The following is a 22,101-nucleotide window of genomic DNA, read 5'->3' on the forward strand; positions in this document are numbered from 1 at the left end:
ACGCAGGGTTGAGCTGACTCAGCACAAGGTCCCACGTGAAAGTTATCCCATCTGCAGGGCGTTGGGCCACATTTCCACTCCAGCGGCTTCTATGCGTTGAAAGCAAACGCTCAAAGAACAGCACGCGGAGCTGCACCTCCGTGACATGGCGGCTGAAGGAGCCTAGCTTTGGGGCCAGCGTGCAAACGGAGCAGCGCCGCTAACGCACCTGACGTGACCCTGCAGGGCTCAGGGCGCGCCGCCCACGGGCACGCAGGAAATGGCGGCGCCGCGGCTCCCTCCTCCCCCGGTCGGGCGGGAGGCGGGCGGAGGCGAGGTGCGGCCCAGGTGCCCGCCGCTATATCAGCCGGGGCGGCGCGGCGGCGCGGCTGCCCCATGGCGGCGCCCGCTATGGCCGAGCCGCGCTCCAAGCGGCCCCGCGTCACGCTGCCCGCCTGCCCGGCGCACCGCCCGCTGCCCGGCAGCCGCGTGAGGCAGAACTTCCCGGCTGCCGTGGAGGAGGGCCTGTGCGGGGTGACCGGCGCCCTGCTGGAGCTCGCCTACAGCCTGCAGGCGCTGGTAAGGCGGCGGGAAGGCCGGGCGGTGGGTGACCCTGGTGGCTGGTAGGGGCGTGGGGTGGGTGCTGCTCAGTTAAGAACAGACGGTGGATAAATTAAATAAAAAAAAACCTTGAAAACGTTAACATCCTATAAGTAGTTAATTATGTACATAAAATATTTACCTGAGCGGTTAAGCAGGCATGGTAACTTTCCTTCTGTGGCTGCAAAATATGGAATCTTGTTGCTTCTGTGAACAGCAAGGTGAAAGTGAGCGCAGGACAAGGCTTGTTACAGCAATGGGGGTTGTTAATGCAACATTTCCAGCGTGGCCCTGCTCTCAGAAGCTTTATTGCCATGCACAGGTTGGGGCATCCCAGCTGCTTATCACAGTAACAAAACACTGTCTTGCACGTGTAACTTTTCTGCAAGTTTTTTTAAAGAGATGAACAACACAGATGAAGCATTTACTTTGTATTTACACACAGCAACAGAACAAGGTGAGCAGCACAGGAAGAAGCAGAAAAATCTATGAAATCATAGAAGCACAGAATGGCTCAAATGGGAGCCCACCCAGCCCCAACTCCCTGCCATGGGCAGGGCTGCCCCCTGCCAGCTCAGGCTGCCCAGAGCCCCATCCAGCTGGCCTGGTGTGCCTCCAGAATTAGGGCACGCATTTGTCCTGTATCCCTCCTAGACTATAAGCATACAGCAGAGCTCCAGTCCAGAGCCCATCCAAGAGGCAAAAGCTGTGCTGTACTGCATATGCGTACTTAGGGAACTAGTAGATCACAACACTGTAACTCCCTCAGTTCCACTGAAGCCCCTCTCCTATGAAGGCTGATGGAGTTGGGCTTATTCAGCTTGGAGAAGAGAAGCTTCTGGGGAGACCTTGTTGCAGCCTTACAGTACTTGAAGGGAGCATACAGAGAGAGAGGACTGGCTTTTTACACAGTTTGGTAGTGGTAGAACAAGGAGGTGTGGCTTTAAACCGAAAGAGGGGAAAATTAGGCTAGGTGCTAGGAAGAAGCTTTGGAGGTGGTGTGGGCCTGGCACAGGCTGCCCAGAGCTGCCGCAGATGCCCCATTCCTGGAGGCATTCAAGGTTGGATGGGGTCCTGGGCAGTCTAAGCTTGTGAAGGCAGCCCTGCCTATGGCAAGGGGTGTTGGAACTAGTTGAAGATGCAAAACTGTGCTTGTTCTCTTTTGCACTTGCCTCATCTTAATAGTTTTGAAAGCTTATTTTTCACCTATGTTCCCTGTTCTGGGACTATGCCTTGAAATTTATTTGTATTCCAAGGATCTCTGCCAACAAGAAAGAACATCAGTATTGGAGACAAACAACAGTACTATATCAGTATTACAGTTACCTCTCTAGAATTAAAAGCCAGAAGGATCTGTAATAGAAGTAAACAGACTTTTTAGTAAAGACACCAAACTTACTGTATTGTAGAAATTTGGATGAAGGTCTTCAAAGTGATTGTGGGTAGATAAAGTCCCATTGGAAAAGTCTCCTGGATTCTAGCAAGTCTTAACAATCTGTGTGGTGTGGGTTGTTTTTTTTTTTTTTTTTTTTTTTTTTTTTTTAGGGTGAATATTTTGATCAGTCACACGTGGCTCTACCAAATGTTTCGAAGTTCTTCCTGCATCAAGCTCTGGAAGAGAGAAAAGCCGCAGAAGCTTTGATGAAGTATCAGCAAGAAAGAGGAGGCCATTACTGTTCTAAAACCATCCAGGTGTGTAGCAAGGAATGAGCTTTCAAGCATTTGCAATAAGCAGTAGTTACTCTAATTTCTTGCATTATATTGTTGGTACTTCAGATCTCTGCGTTCATCCCCTTAGATTTCCAGGTTTAATTTTCTAGGAGTTATAAAATCCTAAAAAGAAATGCTCCAGACTAGGAGTTTTAAATCCTAATGTGACTTCTTGATAGGAAGCTGCAGGAAAACAGTGAGTATGGAAAGATGAGCTGTTCTTCTAAATAAATGTAATTCTGTCTTTGTTTCTAGAAACCAAATTGTGACTATGCTGTTGGTTTGGTGAAAGCTCTGGAACTAGCTATGATGCAGTGGAAAACTCTGACACGATACTTTGAAGAGCTTTATGCCCTAAGCATTGAAAATGCAGATCCTCATAGTGCAAGCACTATCAAGAAACAATTTATTGGGCCCAAAATCCAGAAGATCAAGATGATGGGAGATCTCCTGACCAATGCTCGCAGGCTTGATTGTTCCCAAGATGGCAGAAATAGTCTTGGGGATTACTTTATGGACCAGTTGCAGAAAGAGTTCAGAACAGGCATAGAACCAGAGTCTAGTCAGCAGTGCAGCCCCTGTCCGCCTCTCCAGCAGTGTGCAGGAGCTTCAGAGGGTCTGAAGCGACCGCAGAAAGAATTTTCCCAGCACAGGAACAGCATAGGGCCAATATATGCAACCATACACTGCACTGCCACACTGCCACAGTGTAATAACGATGGGATGGGAGCAAAAATGAAACGGGAGGGAGGTACTTTAATGCTGTAGCTATTATCACTGTGGTCCAGCTCTGAAGGCAGACCTGCACAGAGAAGAGTGGCCTGGAGACTAGAACTTGGGGGACTCGATGATTTTCACTTCCCCCTCTTTACAACCTCATCCTCATTTGAGCCACAGCTCAAAATCCAGCCCATTCCATTGTCTTGTTTAAATGACAGCAAGGTTGCTAGTTACAGAAATTGATAAGCATTCATTGCATTTTTACCTATGCAATTCTTCCTAGAAACCAAAAGCTTCTAGGCCTCTTCTGTCTTAATAGGGTTAGCTAATGCAAATTATGTTAGCAGTATATACAACTTTTATTAAAAACAACAACAACAAAAAAACTTTAGTAAAAAGAAATGTCTATATGGGAGGAAACTCAAAGATTTAGTTTTATATTATCAGATTTTATATTAGAAATTTTATATTAGCATACTAACACAATGTAATGGACTTTTTAAAAGACTTGCTTTAAGACAAGGTTTTATTTGCTTATTTCTATCATAGTAGCAGTTAAAATAAGTAGTCCAATTAATTTACTTACAACCCAGCTGTTTCTATAGTTGTATACTTCTCCAAGATGAAGGATGCAAATACTTCCTCCACAGCAGGAATAAGACCAATGCTCTTAGGCACATGGCTTAACTCTTACATTGTCCTGTGTGGAGTCAGGAGTTGGACTCGATGATCCTCATGGATCTTTACCAACCCTGGATATTCTGTGATTCTAAATTCCTTCCATTCACCTCCTACAGGAGTGCCTCTCTTTCACTATACTGGCTACCAAGGTCACCTAGGAAGAGCAGCTGGCTAGATCAGCTGTTTGCAGCTAGGTTGTGAATTGTTTTGTTTTTTTTATACCATATTTTATGCATTTGGGGTTTGCTTCCTTGAAAGATTCTTAGTTTTATGTAATGCTGCAAACAGTGTTCCTATAATGTTTGACAATAAATTCAGTTCCATATTAAAAAATGGTACTTTGCATTTGCATTGTATTCCTCATTTTATATTATAAGCATGACAGTACTTTCCAAGAGATTTTGCATACGTACATGAAACAACACCAGTAACTGTGGTTGAGAAGGTTGCACGGATGAATTTAAAGATGAAAGCAATAGACTACAGAATGAAAATAAATGCTAGAAGACTGTAGTAAGGTGAAAAAAAGCACAATGAAACACTCCCAGTAAATGCTTTGACTCCCTTACACAGCTGCAGTTAAGTACCCATTGCTGTAAAGCTGTGTAGACCCCTTAATTTCTGTTAGTGTTGCAACACAAGACAGATGATTACAGCATTGATGCTTTCCTCGTCTTTCTAGTACAATGACTCAACGTTTTTTCTTTTAGTTGGGAAAATTTAAAACATCTCCTGTATTCTCCAGTAAAAATACTGCATTGTGCCACAAGAATGGTTTGAAATGCTTTTAGCAACATGCTGGATTCATCTGTTTGGGGTGGCTGCTCTCAAACACAGCAGTAGTTCAACAGATATTTCCATCCGGGCTAGATTCCAAAACCCACCCTCACGCTGAGCATACCTTATTCAACAATCAGTTCCACTGACTGCAACTCAACATGAATAAGAGCAATGGAATTCGTCCTTCTCAGTATTAATACATAGCTCACTAAGTATGAACAGACCAAAACTGCTAGTTGAGTTATAAACTACATGGCTAGTAGGCAACGTTTGATATACAGCGGTCTCCTTTAAGAGTTGTTAACCTACAATACAGGCATCAGTTTCAAGTACTGAAGATCTTAAATGAATTCCAACAGAACCAGGAGCCCAACACTTAAACTTTTCAGTGTGAGACTTACTTGCTGCTGCTTCTTCCCTGAAATATTGTCAGTCGTGCTTCTCAGAGGCTCTTCTCTCATTATCTTTGTAGCCAAACATGCCAGTACTCTTTCAGATTTTAGGCCTTTCTCTCTCTCTTCTGAAATACCTTCCAGATTCTGCCCGAAGAGACAATTCTTTTTAGGTAATCTCGCAGTCAGCTGTTTTCCCAGTGTATCTTCTGAAAAAGAAAAAATCAGGTACCGTAGATAACCAAAGCTTTTCTTGTTCATGTGACAAGGCTGTGAGGCACATGTGCCTGTGATCTCTTTGTCATCAGTACCTGTCTGCTGTGTACAGGATGATCCCCTCCATGCTTCGCAGTGCAGGAAGTACAACCTGCCACTCTTTTCTCAGCTTTGTTTCAACCATGCCCTGTGAAAATGAGATGAAGGGTCAGAGTAAAACAGGTATAAGGTCAACAGCATTTAGAGCAGCTGTACAGATACTCTTCCTCTGCTGAACGCTCGGTCATACATGCACTCTGTATCTGCTCTTGCAAAGCAAAGCCCAAATAATCCAGTATAGCCACAGAAGCATCACTGCAGTAAATATAGCATTCAAATTGGAAGCTCTGAAGAGACCTATTCTTTACTTAAAATTATGAGTTACTGCAACAGAGGCTTCCAAACAGGAATCAAAAGCGGTGTATTTCCAAATGCTGCCGTAAGAAATTCCTGTGGTTGTAGGGAAAGGGAGCTTGCTGCTGTCTGCAACCAGAGTGTGGAATTCACTTCAAGTCTCTTGGAGAAGATCATGGCATATCCTTCCTCTTCTCCACTCTGGCCACACAACATTGAGAAGAGCATCTTGGAATACCGTTCTTTGCTTTTTTCTGGCCCACAACATCTTTTTGGACAAACCTATCCTTGGGCAAAATACTAGAAAGATAATTGGACTTTTGGTGCCAGCAGCAGGGAATGCATCCTCACAGAATCATAGAGGCCAGAAGGCCAGGGGAGATGATCTAGTCTAACCCCCTGTTAAAGCAGGTTGAAGCTGCTCAAGGGCAGCTTCACTGCAAGACAATTCTGAGCAGAATTCACCAGCTGGTCATGGCTTTCTCCTGACTTTTCCACTTAGGTGAGCTCATGCACTTAGGAGCATTCATAGGCAATTACTGGCAGTCTCTCAGTATTGCCTGTCCAAGTCTCACCATCTGTTACCACTCTGCCCAAATTAACCACTATGCGTGCCAGTCCTCAAATGCCTTTTCCTGGTGTCCTGGGGTCAGATACAACCTAGATGCACACTCACAGTGACAGATTATGCTGTAGCTTTAGGTAAATATTAGCAAAATTAGCATTTCCACAAATTAAACCAATGACCTGAGGAAAGTTTCCGTGTTTTGAGTGGATCAGCAAGGCCAGCACCAGTGCTTGACAACCAATGCACAGCTGTTAAACCATATAACTATTCATCATTTTTACTTGTTTTGTCTTACTGTATACAAAACATTGTTTTGAATACAAATTATTTTTACTTTAGCTGTTCTGTAAAGGTTAAAACAAACATTCTGTTCTCTCCTTCCGTATCAAAGAGCCTCTACAATAACAGTAGAGTGTTTTCATGAGCTTGCTGCTCTGCCTCAGAACAGCTGGGAGATACACTTCTGCATGTGTAGGGCTGATTAATAGCTGCTCTCCTTGGGGTGGATTGTTTTTCAGCACTGGATGCAGTGAAAGAACAAACTTGTACAGAGTCCAAAACATCTACTTTAAAAAAAAAAATTGATCTTTGGGGTAATGACAGAATGTGACTAACAATTCTTATCTCTGTACTTCAAAACACGTAAGTAAGTAGAAAATGAGGGCTGCAGATTGGGAATTTTTGCAAAAATTGAATGATAGAACAGCAGAAGAACCCAGCATAGTGACAGCCCATCTGAGCTGCCACAGGTGTGGGGACCATGGGCCCGACCGCCAACTGATGCCTCTGTCACCTTCTGAGATGCTCTCAGCTTTGCTGCAGGGGGAGCTTTGTCTTTGATTTTAAAGGAGTAGGAATGTCACCAGCACTTATAACTGCAGAATGGAGGCTAATTTTAGCCCATGGAATCCATAACTCCCTGAATCATAAAGTTAATGAAATCACAGAGCTGAACTGCTGCAGTACTTCTGTATTGGAGAAAGACCCAAACTTCCCAGCTTAAGTGATATTCCAAACCCAGACTCCGGCAGCCTTAAGAGACATTACCAAAGCCGTCCTGCTCTTTCACATCCCCGACCGCCATGCATATCGGCCCGAAGCAACACACCCGTATTGCACAAGCAATAGGGCCGCAGCGCCGTTACACGTGCAGCACAACACTACTCACGACGCGACGTCAATCTCTTCAACGGCTTTGGAATTAAGGTAAGCTGAGTCTCGAGCTCAAAGAGAAACCTGAAACGCAGATGTACACACGTGAGCCGAGGTGCAAAGAGTCACTTACTGTAACTCAGGTGTGTCACTGCAGAGACACGGCCGCAGGCTCAGCTGAGGAGCCACGCGCTTCCCGCAGTCGCCGTGCCCGCAGCGCGCTCGGACAAGCCTCGCCCTCCCGCTCAGCCCCGCGCCTCAGCCCGAGCTCCGATAGCCGCGCCCGAGCCCCGCCCGACACCTCGCGGCTCCGGGGCCCATCCTGCGGGCGCTGCGCTGCGGTTCTGACAGAACAGCTCCCGCCCGGCGTCACGCGCCCGGCCGCCGACGGAAGGCACGCGGCAGCAGCCCCGGCGCCTCGCTGCGGGGCGAAGGGCGCAGGGCTCCGCGAGCCGCCGGACGGGCCCGGAGCCTTTTCCCGCAGCTCCGACGGGGCGGTTCGCTCCCCTTCCCTCCACTTCGCCGAGCTCCGCCGACGGCCGCGAGCCGCTACTCCCCCCTGCAGGCGGCCGCGCCGCGCCGCAGCCCCGACCCCGTTGCCGCTCTCGCCCCGCCGCCCCGGCTCCGTCGCGGACGCCCCCTCAGTTACCGCGCGGCCGCGGCCGTCCCGCCGGGCGAGGCGCGGGACTCCGGCACCCGCGGGCCGCTCGGCCCGAGCCGTGCCGCCGCGCGCAGCTCCCCCTCCCCACCCCGCAGGGGGCCGAGGCTCCGGGGGCTCCGTCAGCCGCGGCCCCCTCCCCGCCCCGCCGCGCCCCGCCCCGGCCCGCTGGGGGCTCCGGCATAAATACGGCCCCGAGCGGCGCTCCCGGGGCGGCGCGGCTGGAGAGGGGTCGGTAGTGGTGGTAGTGGTGGTGGTGGCGGCAGCAGCGACTTGCGCCGGTAGCCTCACCTGGCTTAGGGTGCAACGGCCCCGCTCTGTGCCTGCCTCATACAGCTGCCCTCGGGACCCCCCGTGCCCCCCGACCGCCGTCCTGCCCCGCTCCGCTCCCAACCGCCCCCATGGACTTACTGGGCCCCATGGAGATGACGGAGGGCTCCCTCTGCTCCTTCACGGCCGCCGATGACTTCTATGATGACCCGTGCTTCAACACGTCGGACATGCACTTCTTTGAGGACCTGGACCCCAGGCTGGTGCATGTGGGCGGGCTGCTGAAGCCCGAGGAGCACCCGCACCACCATGGGCACCACCACGGGCACCCACATGAGGAGGAACATGTGCGGGCACCCAGCGGGCACCACCAGGCCGGCCGCTGCCTGCTGTGGGCGTGCAAGGCCTGCAAGAGGAAGACCACCAACGCCGACCGCCGCAAAGCTGCCACCATGAGGGAGCGGCGGCGGCTCAGCAAGGTCAACGAGGCCTTCGAGACCCTCAAGCGCTGCACCTCCACCAACCCCAACCAGCGCCTGCCCAAGGTGGAGATCCTGCGCAACGCCATCCGCTACATTGAGAGCCTACAGGCCCTGCTGCGCGAGCAGGAGGATGCGTACTACCCGGTGCTGGAGCACTACAGCGGGGAGTCAGATGCCTCCAGCCCTCGCTCCAACTGCTCCGATGGCATGGTGAGTGCCCCAGGCAGGAGATGAGGTCCTTCCTCCTTGTAGTCCAGCAGCAGAGGGAGGCAGGGTCCCCACACACCAGGTCTCTGGGAAGAGAAAGGAAATCTGTTAGATTCCTGGGAGGAAGGTTAGGCAGTCCCTGTGTGCCTGGGAGCTCTGTGGGAGGTTGCCTGGGAGCACATGGTCCCTGGGCACCTTTGATTTCATGCTCTGCTGTCTGTTCCTCGAAGGACAGCAGTGAGGCAGCTCCCCTTGGTGTGGGAATTGCAGAGGAAAACACGCAGGGCAACCTATCAAGTCTAAGGTTTGTTTTCTGTCATTCATCAGGATAACAAGAGGATGGCCCAAGTAGCGGGAGTTGTTTTCCTTGACCCTTATGAAGAAGGCCAGCTTTCCTCTCACTTGATCCCTCTGCAGACATTTACTGGCAGCAGAAAAAAGAGCCCAGGCTTAGAGCCTTGGGTTATGGGGAGAGGACAAGGGTGGCTGCAGGACTGCTGCCGAGAATGGGACCACAAGAGCACTTCTGGGATTTTTTTCTGTTTTCTAGTGGGGTTAATAATCACTGAGCTGAGTACTTGGGACTGTGAAATAGTTGGCAGATGGGAGAGAGTTACAAATGTCCCCTCTTCAAAATATAGCCTTTTAATTGTAGATTCACATATTGACCAGATACATATTGGTCAGGGTTTAACGGTTTTTCTTTACAAAACCAGAGTAGGAAGAGAAACTGAAAGAAATCCGAAGGTAGAGTAGTGGCTTTCTCAGAGGAAAAGTGGCTTTCTCATGTTTGGGAAACTCTTTCAAAGTTAGATCAAAAGAATCCCTTCCTCTCTTGAGTTGCCTTTTCTAAACTGACCACAGGCATACATGAGACTGCTGGAAAACCTCATCTCTGAGAAAACCACAGCGTCAGTCATAGGGATGGTGGTAATTTCCCTTTGGAACGAACACGACACATAAATATTCTAGTGTAAATCCATTCCTTTTTTTTTAGTTAATTCTGTCTGCTTCATTCTACAACACAAACTTGACAGCATTTTGGCTGAGAGTGATGGCACAGATTAGCCACTGAAATACAAAATCAGATGGCTCCTGGGACCTGTGGAATAGGCAGTCCCCCAGCCTCACTCAGATTATTCTCCTTTCTAGATGGAGTACAGTGGGCCGCCTTGCAGCTCTCGCAGGAGAAACAGCTACGACAGCAGCTACTACGCGGAATCACCAAATGGTGAGTATCTGCTGTTGAGAATATGGCTGTGTGAAGCATGGAGGATGGGGGCAGCCAGTGGCCTTCTCTGTCCCCAGTCACTTAGCCAGGCTGGAGAAGGAGCCTCACTGTCCAGCCAATGAGCTGCTGATGCTGGCAGAAGCACTGGATTTCATGTAAATGTATTTGCAAGTATAGGGGATATGTTAGAGCTGCATTTCCTGTTTCGCAAATAGAGCATCTAGGTATACATCCCTCTCTGCGACTGATTTCTAGTCTTAACCCCATTTTGCGTGAAGCCTAATACCTGTTCTAACCAGGTATCATTAATCCAAACTGGAGAGATGCCTGACAGAATTCCAATCTTCCATTCCCTTTCTGAAGACTGAATCCACCCTCCCTGAGTAGCAGCGTGTTTCACTTGGGTCTCTTCTCTGTTTCAGAGATTACAATTCTTTTCCTGACAGCTGGCACCCTTCACTCATACTCATTTCCTCTGATTTTTTGCATGCTCTCAGACACGTACTTCAGCTGCTTGCTGGGGTTTTATGAAAGATCTACATCTTACAATTTAAGTACACAGTGGATAAATGGATCACATTTCTCTTTGTTTTTAGACCCAAAGCATGGGAAGAGTTCTGTTGTTTCCAGCCTTGACTGCCTCTCAAGCATTGTGGAGAGGATTTCCACAGACAACTCCACATGTCCAATACTGCCTCCAGCTGAAGCTGTTGCTGAAGGGAGTCCCTGTTCCCCCCAGGAAGGAGCAAGCCTGAATGACAGTGGAGCCCAGATTCCTTCTCCCACCAACTGCACCCCGCTTCCCCAGGACAGCAGCAGCAGCAGCAGCAGCAGCAGCAATCCGATTTACCAAGTGCTATAAAGGCAGGTCCAGCTGGACTGCGCCGAGAACAAATTGCTCCATTCAGCCAAGCTCCAAGACTTGCCTTCTAAAGCAGAAGAGACTTCAAGACTTGTTTCAGTTTTAAAATATCATGCAAAATTCCTTCTGTAAGTTTTCAAACCTGTACTACTACAGAATACACTTAGTTATTTATTGGTTGCTAAACTAAATTTATTTAATATGTCTAGAGATAAAAGCGTATACGGGGAAATGGCCAATGTTAAATTTGGGCTTTGGAGAATAGGAACCTGGCTCTTGAATACGGAGGAAAAAAGAAATCTACAACAGCAGTGGCGTGACAGATCCTTCTTCTTATTACCCCTGTTCTGGCCAAAATAAGGTTGTGGACCATTTTTTATAAAACTTTTTGTATAACTGTAAATAAGAGTTGCTTTGCAAAAAAAAAAAAAAAAAAAAGAAAAAAAAAAGAAAAGAAAAAAGGAAAAAAGAAAAAAGAAAAGAAAAACAGAAGAAAAAGAGAAAACAAAAAGAAAGCTAAAATTAAAAACAAACATAGGAAAAAATAAAAATATATATATTTAATGTTGCTTGGTTTGTTGTGCCAAACTTTAACTTTATATATTTATACGATGTGATTGCCAAGAATGTCTTCAACAGTATTCTAAATAAAGACCCTTATTTATAAAATCTGTGGCATTATCTTGACTTTCATTAGAGCTTCTAGAGTTACTGGTGCATTTAGGAACGGTGTTAAGATCGCTGCCTTGGCAGGAAGAAGACACAGGCTCTGATTCAGCAAAGAAATCAAGTGCTTGCTTCAGCTGCGCCACTTTCAGTTAATTTGTGCAAAGACATTGCTGAAAAGGGGTTGGCTTTCTTCCTGTGGTATCCTAGTGATTTCTAAACCAAGTCTTACACATCAGAGGTCTTCACTAAGAAGGTCTGTGAGGTAAATAAGCACATTTACCTCACAATTACATGATGAGAGCTTACAAAGCCGTAATAGAAGTGGGAGTCCTAATAAATTAAACTCTCCAGATTCCATTGCAGCTACTATGAATTAAAGCCTTACAACAATATTTTGCAAGATCAGGAACTACATTCCCAAATATTCAGATTTTCCATGTAAGATCTAGTTTTAGGTGACTTACCATATTCATATACACTCAGGCATTAGAAAACACTTAGAAGTCGCTTTCTGTCACAAAGTTCAAGGTACAGATCACAGTTTTCCTCAAGTTCAGGTTGGAATTTAAGCCCAAGATTGGCAGTTTTAATTTGGATTTGAACTTTAAGCATCTCTGGCAGCACTGCTCCAGGGATTTGCTTCTTGTTTAGAGCCTCTCTAAAAATAACCGGTGGGGTATGTTTCATTCAGGGTATATATGTAACCTTGCAAGCTTGCCACAAAACTGAAAAACATGAAGCTCTGAGCAGATTGTCATTGATAAGCAAGTATCAGGGTGTATCTGTACATTTGGACAGTTGCTGAAGCCCACACACAACAACCTGATCCTTCTCATATCCCTATGACTTATGGCTCTTGTTTAAACTTCACAGAGAAAAGAACAGCCAAACAAATAAACAACAGATACCATCATCAGCTCTGAGCATTTGATGACAGATCAGTCACTGTATTCCCCCTTAGGTGATTATTACTGAAGGAATTAGTGCAGCTTGTACCTCTTCAAAAGGAAGAAGGAAGGAACAACTCATGAGCTCCATCGTGCATACGGCGGTGACCACAGTGGATGACGAATGGGGGCACAGAGGACACAGGGCTGCTGTGTGGGCACACCAGGCTTGACTGGTCAGAGAGGCTGGGGCAGGGCTGCCCTCTCGGCACCTTAACCAACATCCAGCTTTGTAAGAGTCTCCTGTTGGCTTCGCTGTGGGCAGAAAACACAGTCCAGCTTGTAAAAGTTCAGCTTTTCCCTTTTTTATTCCCCTTATTTACATTCATTTTTTCCCCCTAAAAATAAGAATTAAATGAATTTCAGCGTTCTAATTCACACTAGCATGAATCAGGAGCAACTGCTAAGATCAGAAAAAAGTCCCACTTTAGTCTGATTGGAGGCAGTGTCATTGACTCACAAAAACTAAAGAAACACAGTCAGATCCCCGCAAATCAGAGCTTCCCATATAGATGATAATTCCATTGCCTCCAGTGAACAATCAGGCCCATATGGAAAAGACACTACTGAGAAGTACTATAGACCTTGCCATCCCTGTGCTCTGTGGCTGGTGAAAGTGTCATGAATTCAAACGTACAGGCACAGTAATGGCAATCAAGAAATATTTTCCAGAGTCAGGAACTAAGAAGATCCAACTGAGAAGCACAAAGCTCACCCCTGCCTCACTCTGGGACCCCGTGGGGTACAATAGGAAGCACCATGGGTCCAGCTGGCATGGCACAGCGGACACAGAGTGCTTGTGCTCAACAATGTACATGCAGTTCTATGTGAAGTCATGTATATTGCATTTCACTGATTTATTTTAGCAACCCAAGTTTCCACATACTGATGTTAATGTTACAACAGAGAGCAAGCATTTAGCACATCCCAAAATAGATGGATGGATAAAGAAGAAAAAAGTATTCCTAGATTTACTGTGCAGAGCCCATCTTTTTCCCACTGATGTCAGTGAGAGAAATCCACTGGAGTAAGGCCAAGGGGCATCAGTGCTGATAAACATACCTTTAGATTACAGCTGTATTTATTTTTCAACTTAAGAAAATGCGTGCATTTTTTCACGTCTGTTTCTAAGGTGATATATTTAAAATAAATGCCTGAAGTTACTCCATGCATCAAGGGGACGGCACATTGCTAATACAGCCCTGCCAACGTGGAAACATTTCAAAGTTGGACATCATTTGGACTCAGAGCTTTGTTTCAGTGGTGACATGGGACACAGGCAGAGCAGAGAATGGGCACAAGGCTGACCCAACATTTGCAAATGTTGCTTCCTTAATTGGGATCCATTATCATCCCAGTTAGGATCATGTAGGGATCATCCTGCAAGACAGAATGCAGTCTAGCTTGACCTACAGGAACACACAAGTGTGCACTACACAGACCAACACTCTGAAGTCATCAACTTATAGTACAATTCTGAATCAATGTGCTGCAGGATGGGAAAGACCAAAAAGGACTGAATCTGGACAATTGTACTGACATGCAGAGCTTGGGGAGAACTGAGGACTCTGCAAGCCTGAGTCCTCATTTATCCAAGCTGATTTGACAAGACAGGACAGGGCCAGACGGATCGTGGGTGGAAAACTTTTCAGTGAAGGTTTTAGAGCTGTCTGGCATTTCCTATGGAAGGCCACCTCCAAGGAAAAGTCAGCAAACTACTAATAATTAAAGGAAAGCAGCTGTTCTGAATGTGAAAAAATATTAAAATATTTTATCTTCTGTATCTAACACTATTAAATAAATACAAAGTGGGCAATTGCCTTGTATCAGTGCTGCTCTTTTAGAATGACTTGTTATTTCAAAGACATGATAGGCATTGCTGAATGTGGAAGGGAAGGGAGTTTTCATTTTACAGATTGCATTTTGCAGAGATATTTCAAAGGGTCAAATATTGCAAAGGGGAGAGCTGGCTCATTCTACTCACAGAATTGGTATTAACATCTCCAGAAGAACATCATCCAAAGGTGAACCTTTGGATCATGTGCTTTCCTGTAAATCTCTTCCACAGCCAAGACCTTCCCTCAATGGCCTGTGCAGAGCCTGTTGTACACCTGGGAATGTTGTTGAGTAGAAACTTGTGGTTTGACAGTCAGTAGTCGAGATTCAGGGCTAATGGCACGAAATGAATCCTAGTGTCATACAGAAGAGCCTCCTTTGCCTTTTCCCACCAAGGTCTCACCAGGAGTTAGCAATGTCTGACAAAGCTATCTGAGCCAGCAGAAGGAGCCTAGAGACATCCCTATGGGCAAGACCCAGAAATAAAACTTTCACATATGTAGACACTTCTGAATAACGTCTGAACAATATAAGTTAATGAATGCTGATCTACCCTATAACCACAGAGTTACAAAAAACCTCAGGGTCTTCCCAGTAATACAGTTGGCATGACACTAAGCTCACATTTCTTTCTAAAACATCACCAACTTATCTTCCTCGTGGGTCTTATCAACATCGGATAAGACTCAACAAATAATCCTATATTTATCAACAGGAAGGAAAATGCTGCCTGTGAAGTGAAGCTTTCCATTACTTATATGAAAATGCATTAAAAACTGACAACCAATAACCACTTCATCAGAGAGAGGGAGGGAGGCTGTAATGGCAGTGGGTTTGGTGCTTTGGTTGTTTTTTTTTTTTGTTTGTATTTATTTTTTTTGCTTGGAGTCAGATTGAATTATTCAGAGTTCTGGGGCTCAGCACAGTCACCTAATATTGCAAGCACATGGTTGTGAGATGGGTCTCCCAGTCTCTACGAACCAGATCTGAGGGGCTGAATAACAACCTGGAACTGCAAAAGCCCTCTGAAGCACAGGTTCTCCCTAATCCACTGAAACTGACCTTGAGCTGTTTGGTTTTCTTTGTCCAACAGCAGCATCTGCTGGACACCGTGCAAATTGCAGTTATTTCCGAAATCCCTTTCGGTGAGTTCAACGTTCTGTTTTCTCATCTTTTCAGTAACAGGTAATCAATAGGTGGGGAAACAGCAAAAACAGTCACAGCCTTCATTCAGCACCTGAAGCCCCATAAACCAGGAAAAACATGTTGGAAAAAGTCAAGTATTTCATTACCAAAGAGGCTTCTAAGGAGAGAGAGTGAAAAATTGAAGGAATAGCTAGGTTTTTGTCTATTAATGCACAAATTTGAGAAAAGCAGCCTATTTTCCTTTGGTTTATTTATGTGAAAAAGAAGACAAAAGGAAAGAGAAAAGGTTTGAACTCACTGCGCAGTAGAGATGTCAGAAGTGCTGGGGGAGACTGTTTACATAACAGAAGGCACGTGCACAAGAGCAGGAGGTGGCAGAAGGATTGCAGTGCCATTCTCTGGTGAAGGAGTCCTTCAGCAGGGTGTGAATTTCCTGGCATGCAGTCACCTCCACCTAAAATGGAAGTGTAGAACAGGACATGCTGAGAAATGGTCTCACACGTTTGGAAAGAACATTTCAAGCCATGCAAGGAAGTGTGGAGGCAACACACCTAGAGATTATCTACCTTACACTTTGGTCATGCAACATTCCTTCACATTGATGCTTTCCTAAAACAATCGTAATGCTGCTTGCCATATTCAAAAGACAAAATCTGAATGACTTGTGCTTTACGTGTGGCTCATCAGGATTTATACTGTGCATCAGGATTCATATTCTGGGAGGATAGAATGGTCCCCTTGGTTGACTGACAGCCACTGAGTGCTGCACTGTCTCTGACTGACTGCCAGCCAGGCTGCTTTTGTTCAGAAAATCCAAACATTTGGGAACAAATGCTCTCTGAAACCTGTATGTTCAACTCATAACTATTTCCTCACATGTGGTTCTATTTGAAGTCAGCAGTTTTGACTGTCATTGAGTGGCAGAGCATTACGATTCTGCCATTAATGAAAAAGAATTTATTTTCAGCTGATCATTCACAGAAAAGAGCCAGTAGGCCTATACTGGTAAAGCAATACCCTGTTGTTACAACTGCCTTCACCTTGCCTTATGCCACGTGTGGGTTTCCTGAGGCTGGAGCCTAGACAATCCAAGTGATACTGAGAGGTACAATTCTTTTCTACTTGCTACAATGTGAGCAGAAATTACATTCCTGCAATCAATAAGCACTGTGTTTATCGGTTGTTGGTTTTGTTTTTCCAGACCACTGGAGGGCAGCATTTGTATAAAAAAAAGAGAGAGAGACCATTTCTCCAATGGACTGATCTATTTTTTTCCTAAATTTTTATATATACTTCTTCAATTCAGGTACAGAATATCGTCTCATGCCAAGATAACTGAAATTAATGAGCTGGATGTCTGTCTACTGTAACTCCATCAGTCTTTCTTGCCAGTTGACACAACTTTGGTACCCTTATCTGTAGGAATTCATGACTTGCAAGATTCACTTACATGTGAAAAACCACAGGCTTTTATGTCTATATGGTAACATGTCCCCATGAGTTGCATAAAGGTGATTGGGACAAAGACTATAGTATAGGCAAATATTATCACAGCAGCTTGTAGATGAAGTTCTCTTTCTCAAACAGAGCATTCAATGTTCCCATTACAAGTGTAATGCCATAGAAATACAAATGTACACAGGGCAGAACATGTGTCACACCAGTCATTTCCTTCATTTTGGAAAGGAAGCATGGGATGTACTTAGCACAGATGTTCTACACTCCAAAGGCGGTCTTCTAGAGAACTAAACGCTTGAAATAGCTTGCAGATCAGAGCCAGCTGTACAAAATGTAGGCCCAAACATGGCTTTAAAAAGCTGCACAAATGCCAATTACATTAAACTATGTGAAAAAAGAAACAAAGTAATGTGCTTAATTAACAAAGCTAGAGATGGAGTCAGCCATTTGGTTTAGAAGTACTCCCAAGAGAGAGGTTAAATCCAACAGCCAGGGCAACTCTGGAAGAAATAAATTAACGTGCTGGGTTAATATTTCAAGCTCTGTGGGAGTGAGCAGTGTGTTTGGTGAGGAGAAGCAAAGGTAAAAATATCACAGGGTGCTATTTTGTTTGTTTGTTTGCCAAGGACACTTCAGCTTCTGCAATTTATTTATTCTTCATGGTGTGCTAGAAAATATGCAAGATAACATAAAATTATCAGCATTACGTCACTGGTTTTCCTAAATTTATCTTTTTGCCACCTGTTAAATCTTATCTCAAGGTCAAGAGAAACCACTGCTTTGAGTGAATGAATTATGGCACAAGCATATTCACAAAAAATACATTAGCAGTGTTCTTTTAATTTTAGTACTATGTACAACCACAGATTAAAGAAGCCTCTTACCGTAGGACTTCTCTGAGAAATAACCTCTGGTGGCTTGCTTCCATCCAGGCAAAACTCACTTATAGCATTACAGGCTCCTGTGGGGGGCTTTGACTTCATCCTGGGCACAAAAGAGGAAGACACTGTTCTACCAAAAGCACTGTTTGGTTCAAGTGCTGAGAAAGGTCATCAGGGCTCAGTTTTCCAACGTCTCTCTTGGTATCCTCTTCTGTAAGAAAGACAACCGGATTAAAAAATTGCAAGCTCCTATTAGTTAAATGCAATCCACCTGAACTCTCCATGTAGAAGTGTAAGCAAGACTTTACAGACCCAACAGCTCAGATCTGTTTTGTCTGGGAGCATGAAGGAATTCAGTTTGACAAATTTGTTCTGGAGCACTGTGGTTAGAGACGTACTTTACTTTTTCATACTGGAATTACAAAGATCCTGGAGAATGTCTTGTAGATGGATTTCATTCTATAGCAGCTTTTTCTGCTCTCATATCCAAGGATTGACCGACAGCTGCCTGGTTCACAATCTTAATACCTGTCATGGTAAGCTCAGGCCTCTAACTCCCGAGTTGCAGCAAGTACTGTGGCTTGAATCTTTTCCAGTGTTCATCTGTTGGCAGCTGTTTCCATCTGTTCTTTCTGAGGCATTTCTGCCCCATCTCCAGGGAAGAGCAGGACTGGCACGCACTGCATTACTTGTTGTGAGCCGCCTGCTCATGTTTTACCTGAATCTGTCATTTTGCCTCATTTGCTCTCTGGCATCTTTTTGCAGCCAGAATTCAGAGTTCTGCTGCAAATCAATGACGAAAAAAATTTCTGTATCTCAGAAATGAACGACAAAATAATGCTCCCTCTTTTAAATGCAAGTTATTGGATAGACAGGAAAGATTGATCAGTTCATTTAACCCTCATGCCTCCCAGGTATGTAGTATTCCTGCATATATGTTTTGTAGCTAAAGCAAAATAACTTTGACATATCTTTGCTTTGTTGTGACTTAAGGCATATGCCTTTCAAGCAATTCTTGACCACCACCATTACATGGGGCTCTGGTGTGTTTGTGTGTTCGTCTGTTGGTTGGTTGGATTTTGCCTCCTTTCTTTTTTCTTCTGGTACAGCATATAATATGGGAAAAAAAAAAAAAAAAACAACAAAAAACAACCAACAAACAAACCCACCAAAAAAACAACTTCTGCTTCCCTATCTTCTATTTTAGACACCAGTGGTTACGTTTCCAGACATGCAGCTGATCTTTTGGAAATCTTTGTTGGCTGAGCAGATGTCTAGCTACATAGGATTCATCTGTTAAGTTTTCCTATCACTACTTATTGCTTGTTAACTTGCTGTCTATGGACTGTTCATTGGCTGGAGTGAATTAAAAGACTGTACTTTTTTTTTTTTTTCTTTTTTTTTTAAGCCAAGGTCGTTAGCTTTATGTTTTCAACACTGAAAGTTTTAATTCATATTTGATATACCATCCCCAGCCTGATTTCCAACTGGATTAAATGCTCTTCAAACCTCTTGGACTTTTGCTGTGTGTGACAAAAAATGAAAGCCTTTATGTCTAAACATTTTTTCTTTCAAACTACTTCAAAATACCTCTAAAAAATTAGACACGTTCTGCAGTTCTTACTCAGACTTAGTGAGGATGGGGGGGAAATAATCAGTAGGATAAGAGATGTAACATAATGTGGAAATGAAGCTGAAAAAGAGACTCATCCAGGTTTTGTCCCAGTGAGTATTATACACATTTTTGTACATACGGACAAATACACCTGCTAACAACTGTATAAACATACACTCAGGAGAATGGACAGTAATTTCATTGAATTCCCACACCATCTTTTCTAGGATGCACTGTTCCTTTCAGGATGTATTTCTCTGCTTGCTTTATGCGATAGTCAAACTGAGCTACAGAAGCACAGCACCACTGAGTACTTCTGCATGAGATCTCTTAATCTGCTGAAGGGATCTTAAGGGATTAACATAATAAACCAAATAAAAGGCTGAAACACTTTGACATTAATTTTAGGAAGCAATATTTTTCTCTATGTTTTAAATAGGCTGGATGTCTGTAAGCTGGAGAACAACTTTAAAATAACCTGTAGAAATATGTTTTGTTTTTAATTACAGGCTGGAAAATTTCACAGAAGACTGGCCCTTATGGATTTGCAAACTGGGTACCCCTTTTCTCTCATCCCTTCATAGGAAAGCCAGTAAGTATGCTCCTGCAGGCTCTGTTGCAGAACAGGCATCCATCCTAAAAGCACAGAAAGGCCCAGCTTTCCATGAGAACAGAGCCTAAATTAGGAGGACACACTTCTGAATTCTTGTTGGCCAACTCTGAGCACCTTGTGCCACCATGATATTTCTTTGCTTCCCTGTTATTCCCTAACCCTTTACTTCAAGGATACCTACAGGCGGGGAGTACATCTGCAAAGCCTGGCAGAACCCACCCATGAATCATTCCATGAGTAAACAATGACTAAACAAGCCGTGTCTTAGGAACAAGCATAGCACTGTGCTTAGTAAGCCAACCATTTAAATACAGACCTGCTGAAAATCTTGTGTGCTAGCAGGAACATCAGCCACTATCTGCTGGGCCAGTACAGCCCTTCTGCACTGCGATTCCTAGAGAAGGCTTTTTCCCACAGCCAGGAACCTATGGGTGGAGCATCTTCCTGTTCCCTGGAGCACAAAGCTACAATACATCCTGGCACTATTAGCTCTGATCGAGCTCTCATTGGAACAATAGACTGCTGGTAGTGCTGAGCCACAGGTTCAAAAACAAACAAAAATCAGGAAATCTACATGCCCAACAGCTGGCTGAAGATTTGTGTTAGAATGTGGATTTTGCTTTCCATTTACTCGCACTTGTATTGTATAAATCCTGTTTACTTACAAAAGAAACACAGTCCATTTTAGCCTTAGTGCCAATTGAACTACAACCATATGCAGCATGTAAGAATTACTTCAACAGGATTAAACGTCATATTTCATGGCACAGCCCACATAAATAATCACTAAGCCAGAGAAAAGCAGAGACATCTCAAAATTATTGATCCATGTCAAAAAGTGAGGAGCTGGGTTAATCAAGAGATTTAACCAATGCTTTAAACGTTGGAGTCAGCACTGCTCAGATTTATTTCAACTACGCTTACCTTTCAACACCCAGCTTTATGAACCATTTATACCAATAAAGATTTACAGGCTATTTTCCTTCTTGTTTGTCTGAGAACATTTCAGTTGCTGCTGCAGACTCAGTGTAAGCTTGAGAAATAATAACAGTTGTGAAAAGTGAATCATTCAACAAAAGTAAACCTCCCGTTTCAATTTAAAAACAGAGAAAGAAATGTTCTAATTATTTGGATGTATTAGAGAAATAGTCAGCTGTTAGGCAAGCATGTGTTTTGTGCATAATGCAACATGTTCTGTCCTCTTCCATTAGAAAGAGACCCTCATTTTTGCATGCATGTGGTCAAATGAAAAGGATGTACTTGAGGCACTGAGAACGGCACACTTTGCTCAAGAAAAGACCAGTGCCTCCTGTTCTGTATTCTGTAAATAGTCTGTGTGATGGGTTTGTGCCTATTGCTATGTTCATGCACCTGCAAGTTGGCTAAGATTTTAAAAACGCCACCCACCCCATCAGCAGACTTTCATTTTCAGAAGGAAAAAAAAAAGTTCATTAGGTCAATCTCAGAAAGTCAAGGATCTCATAGCACTCCCCAGAACAGATCAACTACAAATAAAGCAAAGCCAAATCACTAGCCACTTTTGGAACTGCAGTGGTAGCACGTGGTAGGAGCTACACAGTTCAGCTCTACGTGCATGCATTTACTCTTTTGAACATGCAGATTTAGAGCCTTCAGGATTCCTGCACTCAGCTCCTAGTAACACACATTTAGCAGCTTCTATAAGCATGTTTTCGCTGACACGAATCTTCCAATATTGTAAGTTGACTTTTCCTCATCACCAGCTGCTTGTTTTGTTGGATCTCTCTTAGATCAGCATCAGGAAGACAGAGACTAATCTATACCCTTCATAGAACAAAGCATCACATTAGCAAAGCTGCATGCCTTATTTCAGTTACTGAAAGCAGATTTTTGCTGTGATTTTGCTCCATGATTTCTTGAGGATGATTTCTATGTTAGGGAATGTTCATATAAGATAAATCCTGACACTTTTACTATGGTCTTGAGTAAAGTATATCATGAAAATCATTTGAGGTTAATACATGCTCCAAGAACAGCACAGTGCCTGGCCCAGCCC

At 44.5% G+C, this 22,101-nt stretch overlaps 2 protein-coding genes and 2 long non-coding RNA genes across 13 annotated transcripts in view; 2 read left to right on the plus strand and 2 right to left on the minus strand.

Moving 5' to 3' along the window:
* The window catches only part of LOC128087409 (uncharacterized), a 39,440-nt gene extending 31,073 nt beyond the window's left edge, over positions 1-8,367 (minus strand). For 6 of the 10 annotated variants that reach the window (XR_008209832.1, XR_008209836.1, XR_008209831.1 and 3 more), the window contains exons 1-6: positions 7,841-7,917; positions 7,208-7,275; positions 5,174-5,265; positions 4,872-5,071; positions 1,979-2,190; positions 722-786 (exon numbers count right to left, since the gene is read on the minus strand). This is a non-coding gene — a long non-coding RNA (uncharacterized LOC128087409). The other 4 variants (XR_008209829.1, XR_008209833.1, XR_008209828.1 and 1 more) reach the window with 4 other exon arrangements.
* LOC128087408 (ferritin light chain-like) lies at positions 301-4,035 on the plus strand. Its single transcript, XM_052696961.1, has 3 exons — positions 301-558; positions 2,125-2,271; positions 2,545-4,035. Exons 1-3 carry the CDS (start codon positions 376-378, stop codon positions 3,055-3,057), a joined length of 843 nt encoding a protein of 280 aa, XP_052552921.1. The 5' UTR covers positions 301-375; the 3' UTR covers positions 3,058-4,035.
* Positions 8,097-11,363, plus strand: MYOD1 (myogenic differentiation 1). Its single transcript, XM_052696959.1, has 3 exons — positions 8,097-8,811; positions 9,961-10,039; positions 10,636-11,363. Exons 1-3 carry the CDS (start codon positions 8,251-8,253, stop codon positions 10,899-10,901), a joined length of 906 nt encoding a protein of 301 aa, XP_052552919.1. The 5' UTR covers positions 8,097-8,250; the 3' UTR covers positions 10,902-11,363.
* Positions 8,792-22,101, minus strand: part of LOC128087411 (uncharacterized) — a 91,755-nt gene continuing 78,445 nt past the window's right edge. The window contains exons 8-11 of the long non-coding RNA XR_008209839.1: positions 17,842-18,049; positions 15,798-15,953; positions 12,567-12,772; positions 8,792-8,894 (exon numbers count right to left, since the gene is read on the minus strand). This is a non-coding gene — a long non-coding RNA (uncharacterized LOC128087411). The remainder of the gene's footprint in view (positions 8,895-12,566; positions 12,773-15,797; positions 15,954-17,841; positions 18,050-22,101) is intronic.

Source organism: Tympanuchus pallidicinctus, unplaced genomic scaffold, assembly GCF_026119805.1.
Source record: "Tympanuchus pallidicinctus isolate F22 unplaced genomic scaffold, pur_lepc_1.0 scaffold3, whole genome shotgun sequence".
Classification (NCBI taxonomy): domain Eukaryota; kingdom Metazoa; phylum Chordata; class Aves; order Galliformes; family Phasianidae; genus Tympanuchus; species Tympanuchus pallidicinctus.

Bases quoted from the DNA above. Each gene is read 5' to 3' on its own strand.
- MYOD1 (XM_052696959.1), top strand. From the start codon at position 8,251: ATGGACTTACTGGGCCCCATGGAGATGACGGAGGGCTCCCTCTGCTCC. The intron at 8,812-9,960 runs GTGAGTGCCCCA...TCTCCTTTCTAG, and splicing joins CCAACTGCTCCGATGGCATG to ATGGAGTACAGTGGGCCGCC. The intron at 10,040-10,635 runs GTGAGTATCTGC...CTTTGTTTTTAG, and splicing joins CTACGCGGAATCACCAAATG to ACCCAAAGCATGGGAAGAGT.
- LOC128087408 (XM_052696961.1), top strand. From the start codon at position 376: ATGGCGGCGCCCGCTATGGCCGAGCCGCGCTCCAAGCGGCCCCGCGTC. The intron at 559-2,124 runs GTAAGGCGGCGG...TTTTTTTTTTAG, and splicing joins CCTACAGCCTGCAGGCGCTG to GGTGAATATTTTGATCAGTC. The intron at 2,272-2,544 runs GTGTGTAGCAAG...CTTTGTTTCTAG, and splicing joins ACTGTTCTAAAACCATCCAG to AAACCAAATTGTGACTATGC.